The following is a 17,746-nucleotide window of genomic DNA, read 5'->3' as shown; positions in this document are numbered from 1 at the left end:
AATGGGTTTCCATGGTCGAGCAGCTGCATCTAAGCCATACATCACCAAGTCCAATCCAAAGCGTGAGATAAAGCACCTTGCCACTGGACGCTAGAGCAGTGGAGACACCTTCTCTGGACTGATGAATCACGCTTTTCCATCTGGCAATCTGATGGACCAGTATGGGTTTGGAGGTTACCGGGAGAACGCTACATTTCAGACTGCATTGTGCCGATTGTGAAATTTGGTGGAGGAGGAATTATGGTGTGGGGTTGTTTTTAAGGAGTTGGGCTTGGCCCCTTAGTTCCTTTGAATGCTCCAGGATACCAAAACATTTTGGACAATTCCATACTCCCAACCTTGTGGAACAGTTTGGAGCGGGCCCCCTTCCTCTTTCAACATGACTGTTTACAAAGCAAGGTCCATAAAGACATGGATGACAGAGTCTGGTGTGGATGAACTTGACTGGCCTGCACAGAGTCCTGACCTGAACCCGATAGAACACTTTTGGGATGAATTAGAACAGAGACTGAGAGTCAGGCCTTCTCCACCAACATCAGTGTGTGCCCTCACCAATGCGGTTTTGGAAGAATAGTGGAAAATTGCTACAAACACACCCCGCAACCTTGTGGACAGCCTTCCCAGAAGAGTTGAAGCTGTAATAGCTGCAAAAGGTGGAGCCACATCATATTGAACCCAATGGGTTAGGAATGGGATGGTACTTCAACTTCATATGTGAGTCAAGGCAGGTGGCCAAATACTTTTGGCAATATAGTGTAGGTTTATGTGGCCATAATGTGCCCTGAGATTGACAGGCGACCCACCAATTCACTTTGTACCAGCGGGTAGTTGAGTGTTAGAAAGTGAATGGTTTCCTCGGAAGCCCCCAAAATGCCACACACACACACACACACACACACACCATATTTCCCTAACTATGGAGAGCACCGGTATATAAACAGCACCAACTAGATCTTAGAAGAAAACAATAATTTCTCCTACTTTAGCCGCACCGGACTATAAAATGCAGATGTTGTGAAATGAGTTATTTACGCAGAATGATTCTGTAAATGTTTATGTTTACCTTAATTGTTTCCAAACAGTGTCTTGCTGATCAAACAAAAAAGAAGTAATTGCCAGGGACCCATTAGCTTCACAATTGAGCTCTCCAAACAGCTAAACAGTAATAACTCTGTGACGTTTTGGTGAATTCATGAGACTGAAACAATATAAAAAGAATCCCATTGTAAGTTAATATTAATAACAGACACCAGTAAATGTGTTAGCATATTAGCTAATGACGCTAGTTTCATTACATTACGACACCATGTGCACCATTTCCTGTTTGCATATTGTGGACTACAGTTATATGGCAATCTGAAAGGTTTGAACAGTAGCCTACAGGCATTGCTTGGTATAATGTCTCCTCTTTAGTTTTGGGTGTACATTAGGCTGCTAACTTATTTTCACCAGTAAAACCATTGCTAAAGTTGGTTGTAGTTGGTTTTAGTCTTTGTTTTCTGATAGTTCTGACAATAACCATATGATTGCCATTTGGTGTGATGTCGCATGTTGTCTTGGTTACAAACGTTGCATGCAGTGATGAATGTAGAATACATCCATCCATTTTCTACCGCTTGTCCCTTTCGGGGTAATGGGGGGTCGCTGGAGCCTATCTTAGCTGCATTCGGGCGGAAGGCGGAGTACACCCTGGACAGGTCGCTACCTCATCGCAGGGCCAACACAGATATTCACACACTAGAGCCAATTTTAGTGTTACCAATCAATCCATCCCCAGGTGTATGTCTCTGGAGGTGGGAGGAAGCCGGAGTACCTGGAGGGAACCCATGCAATCACGGGGAGAACATGCAAACTCCACATAGAAAGATCCCGAGCGCATGATTGAACCCAGGACTACTCAGGACCTTCGTATTGTGAGGCACATGCACTAACCCCTCCTCCACCGTGCTGCCAAAAATGTAGAATCCATACGAGCAGAAACAATATGGATGGCTAGAAGACGGAATAGCACGTGTACTTCCGGTTGAAAGCTCAGTCGAAATAGAAGGGCAATGCAGCACTGCCGCACCTGCAGTGAGCAAACTCATCCAGAAGGTGGCGCCACAACACAAACAATACCACACAGATTCAGAGTGTTTGCCTGTTGTTGTCTTTTTTTTTAACTATTTGGCTGTCAGCTAAGAAAAATCCATAAATTAGCTAGACTGTTTTATAAGCCGCAGGGTTCAAAGGGTAGCAGCTTATGGTCCGTAATTTAGGGTAGTCTCATGATATATACCATTGAGCGCAAAGAGTGCACATTGTTCGTTAGACGGAACTTTTCGCAGCTAACTGTTGCTAGCCATTTTTAGCTTGGTAGCAGCAGGGATGGCATTATCCACACAGGTGGCAGAGGTTACCAGTGGGAAGGCCCCACTCCGCTGCATATTGAGCAGGCGCCCCCCGCTGGCCTTTGCAAAGTTCAAGGCGTGTCTCAGGAGAGGCTGCTGGTAATTAGAGAGCGGCTGTCTGCCACCTTGTGTGTGTGTGTGTGTGTGTGTGTGTGTGTGTGTGTGTGTGTGTGTGTGTGTGTGTGTGTGTGTGTGTGTGTGTGTGTGTGTGTGTGTGTGTGTGTGTGTGTGTGTGTGTGTGTGTGTGTGTGTGTGTGTGTGTGTGTGTGTGTGTGTGTGTGTGTGTGTGTGTGTGTGTGTGCCCGCCCTTCGTCCCTCACTGAACCTTTTAATGTCAACATCTGCATTAGTACACCACTGATTAGTGCATGTTCCTCATGCTGCTCCCCTATCAATCAGGTATGTTGTTACCAAGATTGTCCCCATACCAATATGTTGGTACCGGTACCAAAATGTATTTTGATACTTTTCTGAATTAAGGGGACCACAAAAAAAGTCATTATTGTCTTTATTTGAACAATAAATGTTAGGGTGCATGAAACATATGTTTATTATTGTAATTTAGCTCTTAAATAAAATACTGAACATACTAGACAACTTGTCTTGTAGTAGTACGTAAACAATAAAGACTACTAATTAGTCTGACGTACAAACCCCGTCTCCATATGAGTTTGGAAATTGTGTTAGATGTAAATGTAAACGGAATACAATGATTTGCAAACCCGTTTCAGCCCATATTCAATTGAATGCACTACAAAGACAAGATATTTGGTGTTCAAACTCATAAACTATATATATTTTTTGCAAATAATAATTAACTTAGAATTTCATGGCTGCAACATGTGTCAAAGTAGTTTGGAAAGGGCATGTTCACCACTGTGTTACATCACCTTTTCTTTTAACAACACTCAATAAACCTTTGGGAACTGAGGACAGACATTTTTGAAGCTTTTCAGGAGGAATTCTTTCCCATTCTTTTTTTATGTACAGCTTAAGTTGTTCAACAGTCCGGGGTCTCCGCTGTGGTATTTTAGGCTTCATAATGCGCCACACTTTCTCAATGGGAGACAGGTCTGGACCACAGGCGGGCTAGTCTAGTACCCGCAGTCTTTTACTACGAAACCACGCTGTTGTAACAAGTGACTTGGCATTGTCTCGCTGAAATAAGCAGGGGCGTCCATGATAACGTTGCTTGGACGGCAACATATGTTGCTCCAAAACCTGTATGGACCTTCCAGCATTAATGGTGCCTTCACAGATGTGTAAGTTACCCATGCCTTGGCCACTAATACACCCCCATACCATCACAGATGCTGGCCTTTCAACTTTGCACCTAGAACAGTTCTGATGGTTCTTTTCCTCTTTGGTCCGGAGGACACAACGTTCACCGTTTCCAAAAAACAATTTGAAATGTGGACTTGTCAGAACACTTTTCCACTTAGCATCAGTCCATCTTAGATGATGTCGGGCCCTGAGAAGTCGGCGGCGTTTCTAGGTGTCGTTGATAAATGGCGTTGGCTTTGCATAGCAGTTTTAACTTGCACTTACAGATGTAGCACCAAACTGTAGTTACTGACAGTGGTTTTATGAACTCTTCCTGAGCCAATGTGGTGATATCCTCTACACACTGATGTCGCTTTTTGATGCAGTACCGCCTGAGGGAACGAAGGTCCGTTATATCGTCGCTTACGTGGAGTGATTTCTCCAGATTCTCTGAACCTTTTGATGGTATTACGGACCATAGATGGTGAAATTCCTAAATTCCTTGCAATAGCCCGTTGAGAAATTTTGTTTTTAAACTCTTTGGCAGTTTGCTCACGCATTTGTTCACAAAGTGGTGACCGTTTCCCAATCCTTGTTTGTGAAAGACTGAGCATTTCATGGAAGCTGTTTTTATACCCAATCATGGCACCCAACTGTTCCCAATTAGCCTGCACACCTGTGGGATGTTCCAAATAAATGGGTTGTACTTGTATAGCACTTTTCTACCTTCAAGGTACTCAAAGCGTTTTGACACTACTTCCACATTTACCCATTCACACACACATTCACACACTGATGGAGGGAGCTGCCATGCAAGGCGCTAACCAGCACCCATCAGGAGCAAGGGTGAAGTGTCTTGCTCAGGACACAACGGACGTGACGAGGTTGGTACTAGGTGGGATTTGAACCAGGGACCCTTGGGTTGCGCACGGCCACTCTACCACTGCGCCACGCAGTGTTTGATGAGCATTCCTCAACTTTATCAGTATTTATTGCCATCTTTCCCAACTTCTTTGTCACGTGTTGTTGGCATCAAATTCTAAAGTTAATGATTATTTGCTAAAAAAAAAATGTTAATCAGTTTGAACATCAAATATGTTGTCTTTGTAGCATATTCAACTGAATATGGGTTGAAAAGGATTTGCAAATAATTGTATTCCGTTTATATTTACATCTAACACAATTTCCCAACTCATATGGAAATGGGGTTTGTATTGTGTCATTTTTCTACCTATTATTTTGTCTACATTATGAGGGACAAACTGTAAAAAATTGATTATTAATCCACTCGTTCATTTATGTCATGAAGTGTTGGTGACGAACCCCAAGGTGCAGAGATTGCAGGCTAGGTACAAGCCAACATGGTTTTAATGTTCAGAAAAATACAAGGAAAACACGAACAAGAAAACAGCAAACAGGGACAGGGGTCAGGATCCAGGGAATAGCTCAAAGCATACAAGAAACAGGCAGCCCACAGCTCACAGCAAACAATACTCCAGCACTGAAAGGAGGGCAAAGCGGGTATAAATAGCAGCCGACTGATTGACACCAGGTGTGGCCAGGTGCCAATCAGTCACAGCTGAGGAAACAGCGCTAAGGGAGGCAAGCAGGAAACCGAACACAAATAATAGCTGACAGGAAATAAAACACAGACTGAAGGAAAACTAAAACATAACCAAAACTGTCAGTGACAAGCCTCACAGTTTACTGTTAACATCTGCTTATTTTCTGTTTTAACATGTTCTATCTACACTTCTGTTAAAATGTAATAATCACTTATTCTTCTCTTCTTACTTGACATTAGTTTTGGATGATAACACACATTTTGGGTATCGATCTGATACCATTGGTCATATTCAAAGTCCTCGTGTCCAGGGACGTATTTACTGACTTTATAAACAAATTATGAATTTAAAAAAAGAGGAAAAAACATTTTGTGACATTAAAAAAAATTGATGTAATCATATTAGCATCGACTATATACGCTCATTTACTTGGTATCATTACAGTGCATGTCAGGTGTAGATCCACCCATGGCATTTGTTTACATTCAGGGGTGCAAGCTTGCTGTTAGCAGTGAGCTATTGTATCATCCTAGGGTGTGTAGTGAAGCATGTTTAGCTATTCCTTGTCCTCCAGTGATAATAGTAATTGTAACAAACTTGCTTTATTTCTCGCCATTGAGGCCAGGATTAGTGACATAGAAGTAGCTAAAACACTGCCGACTATGAATTTTAAAAGAAGGAAAAAAGATTTTGTGATGATAAAAAATATCGATGTAATCACAGTAGTATCGACTAGATACGCTTTTGTATTTGGTATCATTACAGTGGATGTCAGGTGTAGATCCACCTATGGCGTATGTTTACATTCAAGTGCGCTAGCTTTTGTGTTGACACCGGTGAGTTATTGTATCCTCCTATGGTGTGTAGTGAATCATGTTTAGCTATTCCTCGTCATCCAGTGATAATGCCACTTGTAAAAAACATACTTTATTTGTCGTCATGGAGGCCAATATTAGTGATTTAGAAGTAGCTAGAACACTGAAGATGGATGTTAGCTGCTAGTTAGCTAGCCATGCCTTAAAGCACCTCTTCCTGAGGGTGTTTCAGTGTTAAAACTTCACCTTTATCTTTACTTTTTACACCAAAATGCATCCATTCTCCCTTTTCTGTCTACACACTGTCTGCTTGTAAGTACTCTGTGTGTGTGTTGGCTGCCCAACATGCTTTTCTGCTGGTAGAACCAGGAATATACTTTTCAAACGGAGTATAGTACCGTTTTTGATTCATTAGTACCGCGATTCTATACTAGTACCGTACAACCCTAATTATTACAACGACAAACAGTAGCTGTAGATATTTCCGGGAAGCTTCCTTTTTTATTGTTTCCAGTGTCAATATTGTTTTATTCCCCATAACAGTGAGCCGAGACACAATGATCCCGTCCTGTTAACACTTGCTTTCTGGCTCTTTCATCGGCAGGTGCTGCTCCTACGTGGGCCGGCGTGGAGGAGGCCCCCAGGCCATTTCTATTGGCAAGAACTGTGACAAGTTTGGCATCGTAGTCCACGAGTTGGGTCATGTGATCGGGTTCTGGCATGAGCACACGCGGCCCGATCGAGACGAACACGTCAGCATCATCAGAGACAACATTCAACCAGGTAGACTTTGTTGGCGTTGGCTTTGGTTGTTCTGCCATGTTAGCTACGTGAGTCACATGTTAGCTACATGAGTAGCTTCTGCTTGAATTTTTGACCACTCCTCTTGATAAAATTGGTGCAGCTCAGCTATATGTGTTGGCTTTCTGACATGGACTTGTTTCTTCAGCATTGTCCACATGTTTAAGTCAAGACTTTGGGAAGGCTATTCTAAAACCTTCATTCTAGCCTGATTTAGTCATCCCTTTACCACTTTTGACGTGTTTGGGGTCATTTGCTTGTTGGAACACCAAACTGCGCCCAAGACCCAACCTCCGGGCTGATGATTTTAGGTTGTCCTGAAGAATCTGGGGGTAATCCTCCTTTTTCATTGTCCCATTGACTCTCTGTAAAGCACTAGTTCCATTGGCAGCAAAACAGGCCCAGAGCCTAATACTACCACCATCATGCTTGACGGTAGGCATGTTGTTCTTGTGATTAAAGGCCTCACCTTTTCTCCTTCAAACATATTGCTGGGTATTGTGGACAAACAGCTCCATTTTTGTTTCATCTGACATCACATGGACAAAGATGAGGCCTTCTGGAGGAAAGTTCTGTGGTCAGATGAAACAAAAATTTAGCTGTTTGTAGCCAAACAGGGGACGGCGTGGCGCAGTTGGAAGAGTGGCCGTGCCAGCAACTTAAGGGTTCCTTGTTCAATCCCGACCTTCTACCAACTTCGTCGTGTCTGTTGCGTCCATGAGTAAAACACTTCACCCTTGCTCCTGATGGGTCGTGGTTAGGGCCTTGCATGGCAGCTCACTCGCCATCAGCGTGTGAACGGGTATGTGAATGGGTGAATGTGGAAATAGTGTCAAAGCGCTTTGAGTACCTTGAAGATAGAAATGCGCTATACAAGTATAACCCATTTACCATTTTACAATACCCAGCAATTTTTTTAATGCCTGGCTGGCGATGGACTGACACACCCTCCACCATCGATCGCCAGCCATGTAATGAGCACCACTGATCTATGCTATATTCACGTACAAATTATTGATATAAACAATATTATTGTCAACATTTCTTTAACCACTGATGTAATGGTAATAAAGAATAATTATGCAAGTATACCATTTCAAATGCAATAAGCCTGTATTTTAACATTGTACAGCATTTTCCGGACTATAGAGGTCACTCGTATTTAAGCTGCGCCCACTAAATTGTAGGAAAAACGTTTTTTTGCCATATATTAGCTGCACCGGACTATAAGTCGCAGATATATACCTTGAAAAATTTGTTATTTACACAGAAAGATTCTGTAAATGTTTATTTCCATACCTTAATTGTTTCCAAACGGTGTCTGTAACACGGCAGTAAAACGGCTGATCAACCAAAACAGAAGTCATGGTCATGAACCCACTAGCTGCAGACGCTAGCTCTCCATTAAGCTAAACCGACTCAATAACTCCACGGTGAATTTTTGGTGAATTTACTGAGGAATTTGTGAAAGTGCCATTGTAAGTTAAAAATACTAACACAGACACTCGGAAACATGTTAGCATATTAGCTAGTGCTAAAGACGCTAAGTCCATTACATTAAATGTACAAATATGCATGAAAATACTCCTACTGACATCAGACATGTAAGCATGAACAGTTTTAGTTATATTGTAAAACCTACAAACGTTGCTTGGACTAATGAATGAAGACTCGTAGGATACACCATTTTGTGGGCAGTCTTATTAACGTGCCTCCACTTTGATTGCGTTTCAGTGATTCTACTGACAGATACAAGTTCAAACTATAGGTTACATTGTATTACAAACACAAATAATATGCCTCCTAATAGGTGCCATTTTGGGGTCCTTACACACACACACGCGCACACACACACACACACACACGCACACACACACCATAATAATACCCGTATGTTGAAGCACAGTTCGTCTGACTACAGCAGCCGTAAAGTGGTACTAAAACTTTTTTACCGATTTTTGAGCGCCGTGTGTCATGTTCCATTTTCAATGAAACATCAAAGTGTTGGTGTTGCTTGCTTGCAAGTACTTGCTACTGTTATTTTTTTTGAACAGGCTTCAGCCTGCAGTCCACAGATATCTCTCAGGTGTGACACTTACATTACACTATGTATCAAATACAATTCATTTAAGGTCATTAGGCACACCCAGAACTTAAAGATACATTAGGCTATAGGTGCACTATCCATTTTAGAGAAACTGGAAGGATTTTAAGTGCACCGTATAGTCGGAAAAATACGGCAAATGGCGGTTATCAACGCTGGAATAATTACATACTAAATGTTCATTTATAGTTGGTTAATCGACTTATCGATTGCTAGTTTGCTTGTAACATGCAGTCCCTGCAGAATTCCTTTTTTTGTAAATGTCGCCGACTAAAATGTCGGAATTCACGAAAGCTTTCATGGAAGGTTGCAGCAAAAGTTGCCTTGTTTCAACCTGTGATTTATTGTTTTGAATGTCTGTTGTAACCCTAAACTAGAATAGCAAAGCACATAAAGTTGAAAACTAATATTGTCTTGATTTTTACTCATTTTACACCGCACAGACTGAAACACTAGATATCAGTAAAAGCACATCCCGAAATTACTCTATTCTTTTAATTTGGGCAGCAACAATTAATCGATTAATTGTATTATAAAAAAGCTTTGATTTGTATTGTGTTGCTTCAATTAATGGTTTCAGAGTGTAACCAATAAAAAATGTATTAAGCCGGACGACAAAAAGTGCTCGGAACCTTGAATATGTGACATACTTTCCTCAATAGATTGCACATGACTGCAGAGTGTAGCTGCATAATATTTATTTAATCATACACACATTTTAAAAAAGCAATTTCAATGTTGATGATGTGCATAAAAATACTGAAGGTTATGGGAAGCAGAAAAGTTGTTTATTTTTCTGAAATACGCATTTAGGATATAAATTGTTTTGTCCAACGTATCGATTAAATGAACAAACTAATCAATAAATAACTTGATTATTAAACTAATGAATAGCTGCAGCCCTAGTTCTAAATAATAATAACTAATATTAGTAATACTTATAATTACAGAAAGAAGCAATACCCAAGCTCCACAAGTTGCAGACATTCTCCTTGAAAAGTTACCTAAACAGTCATTTATTTTGCAACAATTTGAACATTTATGAATTGTCTATAGCGGTCATTTCTGTTGTAAACGAAAGATAATGCGAGATTAGTGGTTAGAGTGTCCGCCCTGAGTTGGGTAGGTTGTGAGTTCAAACCCCAGCCGTGTCATACCATTGATTATAGAAATGGGACCCATTACCTCCCTGCTTGGCACTCAGCATCAAGGGTTGGAATTGGGGGTTAAATCACCAAAAATGATTCCTGGGCTGCTGCTGCTCACTGCTCCCCTCACCTCCCAGGGGGTGATCGAGGGTGATGGGTCAAATGCATTGAATAATTTTTCCACACCAAGCCATGAACACTGCTCTTTACGTCATCACCTTCATGTGGGATGACTTCCCTGGGGGATGTGGCACTATCTTCACATGGGACTTGGCAGTGACATCTCTAGACTTTTAGCAATCTTCTCCTCCTTGCTGTTTTTCTTTCCCATCACGTGCCAGCAAGGAATTTTGCTTTTTTCTATATAATTAGGGTTTCTCCTGAACTTCCCAGAGTTTAAAACAATAGTACGAGGATAGATATTTGTTTTAAGAAAACATTTTTTGTCATTGTAGCTTTATTGTGTTTCCCTGTACTAAAACAATTGTTTTTTTTAGTTTATTAGTTTAGTTTATTAGTTTGTTAAGGATCCCCATTAGTCTACACTGCAGTGTAGACTATTCTTCCCAGGGGTCCAGGCAAAAAACATCACACAATCACAAAACAAAAGATTACAACATGATCAAATGATAAAATGTTGTAATACAAAAATAGCAACAACAAAGAACCAAAAAAAAAACAATAACTTTGAGTTTACATAAAAATGTTCATGTCAAATATGAAAAGAGTTAAGAGTTGTGAGTTCAAACCCCGGCCGTGTCATACCATTGATTATAGAAATGGGACCCATTACCTCCCTGCTTGGCACTCAGCATCAAGGGTTGGAATTGGGGGTTAAATCACCAAAAATGATTCCTGGGCTGCTGCTGCTCACTGCTCCCCTCACCTCCCAGGGTGTGATCGAGGGTGATGGGTCAAATGCAGAGAATAATTTTTCCACACCTAGTGTGTGTGTGACAATCATAGGTACTTTAACTTAACTTATTATCATCGCGCTTCAACATCTCAATGATGTAAATGATGCCTCTTTGCAAATTAAAATATAATCTTAATGACCCCTAACCCTTCATGAATAAAGGTTCTGAAAATATTTAAACTGGGGTTGTATAAAGAATAAGGTATCACGGTACTAATCAATTGAAATCGGTACTACACCACCTTTGAAAAGTACCGGTGCTGTTCTTTCATCTGAGTGCAGCTGTGTGGCCGTGACTACACAGCTTTAAAAGTAGTGTAAGATTTTCTGTTAAAATAACACCAATATTGACATTTTTCCTCGTTCCCTTTATTTGGAAAAGTATCGATATACATTTTGGTATGCGGTACTAAATTATTGTTATCGGGACAACCCTAATATAATTACATGTCAACTCGTAAGTGTTGCTAAATGTTTATTTACTACATTACCCAGAAGGCTTAGCGCTGCAGAGAGGACCAGGAAGTAGGTAGCAATTGTGCATTAAAAAGTTGATATAATGTTGTTCCTGCTTCATCTGCACAAGAAAAAAATGTAGGTTTGGTGTGTGCGTTTGAGCATTGACAAATTGGAACGTGCGGGGAAGTTGTGGTCGTCGGACAGAGTTGTGAGGCCGAGAGGGTTGTATTGCAAATCCCCGGAGGAGCTGAACGTCCATAACAGAACTTTCTCCTTTTGCCCTTCCACAGGTCAGGAGTACAACTTTTTGAAAATGGAGCCAGGTGAGGTGGATTCTTTGGGAGAAGTTTATGACTTCGACAGCATCATGCACTACGCCAGGAACACCTTCTCCAGGTAGGAGCCAAGCCATGAACACTGCTCTTTACGCCATCACCTTCATGTGGGATGACTTCCCTGGGGGATGTGGCACTATCTTCACATGGGACTTGGTAGTGACATCTCTTGACTTTTAGCAATCTTCTCCTTCTTGCTGTTTTTCTTTCCCATCACGTGCCAGCAAGGGATTTTACTTTTTTCTATATAATTAGGTTTTCTCCTGAACTTCCCAGAGTTTAAAACAATAGTACGAGGATAGATATTTGTTTTAAGAAAAATATTTTTGTCATTGTAGCTTTATTGTTTTTCCATGTACTAAAACAATTGCTTTTTTTTAGTTTATTAGTTCAGTTTATTAGTTTGTTAAGGATCCCCATTAGTCTACACTGCAGTGTAGACTATTCTTCCCAGGGGTCCAGGCAAAAAACATCACACAATCACAAAACAAAATATTACAACATGATCAAATGATAAAATGTTGTAATACAAAAATAGCAACAACAAAGAACCAAAAAAAAACAATAACTTTGAGTTTACATAAAAATGTTCATGTCAAATATGAAAAGAGCAATATAAAAATATATATATGTATTTTTGCAAAAAAAAAAAAAAAGAACCAATGGCCTAAAACATTGGTTCTCAAATCGGGGTACGCGGACCCCTGGGGGTACTTGAAGGTATGCCAAGGGGTACGTGAGATTTTTTAAAAATATTCTAAAAATAGCAACAATTCAAAAATCCTTAATAAATATATGTATTGAAATATAGCAACAATTAAAAAATCCTTTATAAATATATTTATTGAATAATACTGTGAAAAGAAATGCAACAATGTAATATTCAGTGTTGACAGCTTGATTTTTTTGTGGACATGTTCCATAAATATTGATGTTAAAGATTTCTTTTTTTGTGAAGAAATGTTTAGAATTAATTTCATGAATCCAGATGGATCTCTATTACAATCCCCAAAGAGGGCACTTTAAGTTTATGATTACTTCTATGTGTAGAAATCTTTATTTATAATTGAATCACTTGTTTATTTTTCAACAAGTTTTAAGTTATTTTTATTTCTTTTTTTACAAATAGTTCAAGAAAGACCACTACAAATGAGCAATATTTTGCACTGTTATACAATTTATAAATCAGAAACTGATGAAATAGTGCTGTATTTTACTTTTTTATCTCTCTTTTTCACCAAAAATGCTTTGCTCTGATTAGGAGGTACTTAAACTAAAAAAATTGTTCACAGGGGGTACATCACTGAAAAAAGGTTGAGAACCACTGGCCTAAAATATACATATTAGCGTACCAAAGACAAACAATAAGCGAAAAAAAAGTACCATCCATCCATTTGCTACTGCTTGTCCCATAACCAATAAATTGGTCAATAATCAATAAAACCAGTCATGACATCAGGTACAATCTAGAATAATCTCTCTACGCAATACTTCTCTTCTTATTCTTAAAACCCAATGTGCTGGTGAGATTGTTTTGTTTTTTCACTATTTATGTGAAATAGGGCTGAAAACTGTATCATGATTTAAATGTTTTTTTCATCAGTTAATATTGATAATTATATATATTTTTATGACCCATTGAAAATAAGGATCCGGAGGAAAATATATTACATTTTAACATTTTTATTTCAAATATAACCTTTTTACTAATCATCTGTCAAGGCAGAAAGGAAACATCGAAAACACTCAAACATTGTCAACAAAATAGTAAAACCACATTGAAGACTTAACAAAAAATTCTTAAAATGAATGCGCAAAAATAAGGAATATCTAATAAATGCCTCATAAAGTGTAACAAAATTGTGAAAATGTAAACATAGAGAAACCTGAGAAGAACTATTTTCTGCAGGTTTAGTGCCAGGAAGTAACGGCTGTGCTATAAAGGGTGAGCGTGGCTAAGGTGGTGTAGTATTAGCGCTCTTGCCTCGCATCATTTACAGACCACCCTGGTCTGACTACAGTCCCTTTGGAAAAAAATCCAAAAACCTGTCCAGGTGACATTTCCTCTTTTATCCACAAATTCTTCATTGTCTTCTCACTCCATGCAGAGAATCAACTGCCAGACAACAAAATGGTGCAACCAAACTTGATAGTTGATACTGTTACCTGATTGGCTGTTGGGGTGTCACTCCCACTGATCAGTGATAACTTCCTGTGTTGCTAGGTTACCAGAGTGCCTTTGTTCATGCAACCAACCTTGCTTCCATACTTCCGCTTTATTCCTGACATAGAAGATAAGAAAAATTTAACAATTTATCGACTTGTGCGATACACATTGATGTGGTTTTACTGCTCAAACCTTATGTGAAATATTTTTTATACATTTTACAATCAAACATGAATTTATCTGATGTGTTTTGTACTAAAATGTAATTGTTCAATAATAAACTTTTGTTTTTACTGCAAAATAACACTTCTAACATAGTTTAAAACATACATTCCAACCGGAGATTGAATGCAACGTGACTTCTTGACAAGACTGGCACTAAAAACTCCACGCCATAGAGTGCAGTGAGAGTGTCCAGGGTCATTTGCCATTGTATTCTTATCAGGGACAGAGCAGGAAGGGGCTGGTGTGCTAAAACAAAACCAGGATTTTAGTGCAGCAACACTGGTTGTTGTCAATCCAAGCAAAAACATCTTGGAATGTTGAACAAGTCAGCAAAACGTGTCCTGTACCCTGGTGGACTTGGTGACACCGGTCATGGAGGTACCATTTCCATATGATCACCACATGAAGGAGACTACTACCATTGTGGACTTGGTATCACCGGTCATGTAGTTAGCATTTCCATATGATCACCACATGAAGGAGACTACTACCATAGTGGACTTGGTGACACCAGTCATGTAGTTAGCATTTCCATATGATCACCACATGAAGAGCTGCTCCCTTTTAAGTGGAAGCCAAGTTCTAGTAGCTATATATTAGGAGGTGCATGTTGAAGTTACTCTCCTCTCTTGGTGTGCTGCTGCTGTGGTGAGAGCAGACCTCGTAAAGCAGCTTCAGGGGCTCTGCTTCATCACAGTCTAATGGCTTTCAGGACCACGTGGAGTCTCTCGTAAACGTTGTGCTTCTCCCTCATTATTCCCTGAAAGGCCTTTTCCAAGAGGCTTTGATAAGTAACTTTATGTCTTGGACTGGAGACAGATTTTACATCTGATTTCAACACCCGGCACCTATTGGAGAATGGCATTAGTGGTTGTTTTCTTTCTTAACAACACATTAGTGGTTGCTTACTTTCTTAACAACACATTAGTGGTTGTTTACTTTCTTAACAATATATTAGTGATTGTTTACTTTATTTACAACACATTAGGTGGTTGTTTACTTCATTAACAACACATTAGTGGTTGCTTACTTTCTTAACAACACATTAGTGGTTGTTTACTTTCTTAACAATATATTAGTGGTTGTTTACTTTATTTACTACAGATTAGGTGGTTGTTTACTTTCTTAACAACACATTAGTGGTTGCTTACTTTCTTAACAACACATTAGTGGTTGTTTACTTTCTTAACAATATATTAGTGATTGTTTACTTTATTTACAACACATTAGGTGGTTGTTTACTTCATTAACAACACATTAGTGGTTGCTTACTTTCTTAACAACACATTAGTGGTTGTTTACTTTCTTAACAATATATTAGTGGTTGTTTACTTTATTTACTACAGATTAGGTGGTTGTTTACTTTCTTAACAACACATTAGTGGTTGTTTACTTTCTTAACAATACATTAGGTGGTTGTTTACTTTCTTAACAACACATTAGTGGTTGTTTACTTTTGTTAACAATATATTAGTGGTTGTTTACTTTATTTACAACACGTTAGGTGGTTGTTTACTTCATTAACAACACAGTGGTTGCTTACTTTCTTAACAATATATTATTGGTTGTTTACTTTATTTACAACACATTAAGTGGTTGTTTACTTCATTAACAACACATTAAGTGGTTGTTTACTTCATTAACAACACATTAGTGATTTTTTACTTTCTTAACAACACATTAGGTAGTTGTTTACTTTCTTAACAACACATTAGTGGTTGTTTACTTTCTTAACAATATATTAGTGGTTGTTTACTTTATTTACAACACATTAGGTGGTTGTTCACTTCATTAAGTGAAGTGAAGTGAATTATATTTATATAGCGCTTTTCTCTAGTGACTCAAAGCGCTTTACATGGTGAAACCCAATATCTAAGTTACATTTAAACCAGTGTGGGTGGCACCGGGAGCAGGTGGTTAAAGTGTCTTGCCCAAGGACACAACGGCAGTGACTAGGATGGCGGAAGTGGGAATCGAACCTGCAACCTCCTAGTTGCTAGCACGGCCACTCTACCAACCGAGCTATACCGCCCCAACAACACATTAAGTGGTTGTTTACTTTCTTAACAACACATTAGTGGTTGTTTACTTTCTTAACAATATATTAGTGGTTGTTTAATTTATTTACAACACATTAGGTGGTTGTTCACTTCATTAACAACACATTAAGTGGTTGTTTACTTTCTTAACAACACATTAGTAATTGTTTACTTTCTTAACAATATATTAGTGGTTGTTTACTTTATTAACAACACATTAGGTGGTTGTTTACTTCATTGACAACACATTAAGTGGTTGTTGACTTTCTTAAAAAGAAAATGTTGTTTTTTTTAAACTTTCTTTACATCACATTAGGTGGTTGTTTAGTTTCTTAACCACACTATAGGACACACTGAAATCTCTCTCTCTCTCTCTCTCTCTCTCTCTCTCTCTCTCTCTCTCTCTCTCTCTCTCTCTCTCTCTCTCTCTCTCTCTCTCTTCCCTGTGTCTCTCTAAACACACACACACAAATATACATACACACATATATATGTAATTACTGTATGCATATATGCAGTGGTCCCCAACCACCGGGCCGCGGCCCAGTACCGGCCATGGCACGGTACCGGGCCGCAGAAGAATTAAAAAAAATATATATATATATGTATATAAATTATTTTTTTATTAAATCAACATAAAAACACAATATACACTTACAAATAGTGCACCAACCACAAAAAACTCCCTTTTCCATGACAAAAACGTCCCTTTTTCATGACAAAGAAGAAAAGAAAAAAAAGAAAAAAAAAGGACATCCCCCCCCGGGCCGCGGGACAAATTATTAAGCATTAACCGGTCCGCGGATAAAAAAAGGTTGGGGACCACTGCATATATGTATGTATTTATATATGTATTCAATATGTACACATATATATGTATGTCTATATATTTGTATATAAAGTCGTAGTCAAAAGTGTACATACACTTGTAAAGAACATAATGTCATGGCTGTCTTGAGTTTCCAATCATTTCTACAACCCTTATTTTTTTGTGATGGAGTGATTGGAGCACACTTTTATGAATTTATTATGGGTCTACTGAAAATGTGAGCAAATCTGCTGGGTCAAAAGTATACATACAGCAATGTTAATATTTGCTTACATGTCTCTTGGCAAGTTTCACTACAATAAGGCGCTTTTGGTAGCCATCCACAAGCTTCTGCTTGAATTTTTGACCACTCCTCTTGACAAAATTGATGCAGTTCAGCTACATTTTGTTGGTTTTCTGACATGGACTTGTTTCTTCAGCATTGTCTACATGTTTGAGTCAGGACTTTGGGTAGGCCATTTCAAAACTTTCATTGTAGCCTGATTTAGCCATTCCTTTACCACTTTTGACATTTGTTTGGGGTCATTGTCCTGTTGGAACACCCAACTGCGCCCAAGACCCAACCTCCGGGCTGATGATTTTAGCTTGTCCTGAAGAATTTGGAGGTGAACCTCCTTTTTCATTGTCACATTTAAAGCACCAGTTCCATAAGCAGCAAAACAGGCCCAGAGCATAATACTACCACCACCA

The 17,746-nt window shown here is 39.1% G+C and overlaps 1 protein-coding gene across 1 annotated transcript in view; it reads left to right on the top strand.

The window, feature by feature from the left end:
* Positions 1–17,746, top strand: part of bmp1a (bone morphogenetic protein 1a) — a 150,099-nt gene that overhangs the window by 66,970 nt on the left and 65,383 nt on the right. The window contains exons 5-6 of the mRNA XM_061906078.1: positions 6,638–6,816; positions 11,752–11,857. Coding sequence (XP_061762062.1) covers positions 6,638–6,816; positions 11,752–11,857 — 285 coding nt within the window. The remainder of the gene's footprint in view (positions 1–6,637; positions 6,817–11,751; positions 11,858–17,746) is intronic.

Source organism: Nerophis ophidion, linkage group LG07 (assembly GCF_033978795.1).
Source record: "Nerophis ophidion isolate RoL-2023_Sa linkage group LG07, RoL_Noph_v1.0, whole genome shotgun sequence".
NCBI lineage: Eukaryota > Metazoa > Chordata > Actinopteri > Syngnathiformes > Syngnathidae > Nerophis > Nerophis ophidion.
Note: the sequence above shows the minus strand (reverse complement) of the source record. Positions and strands in the feature narration are given on the sequence as shown.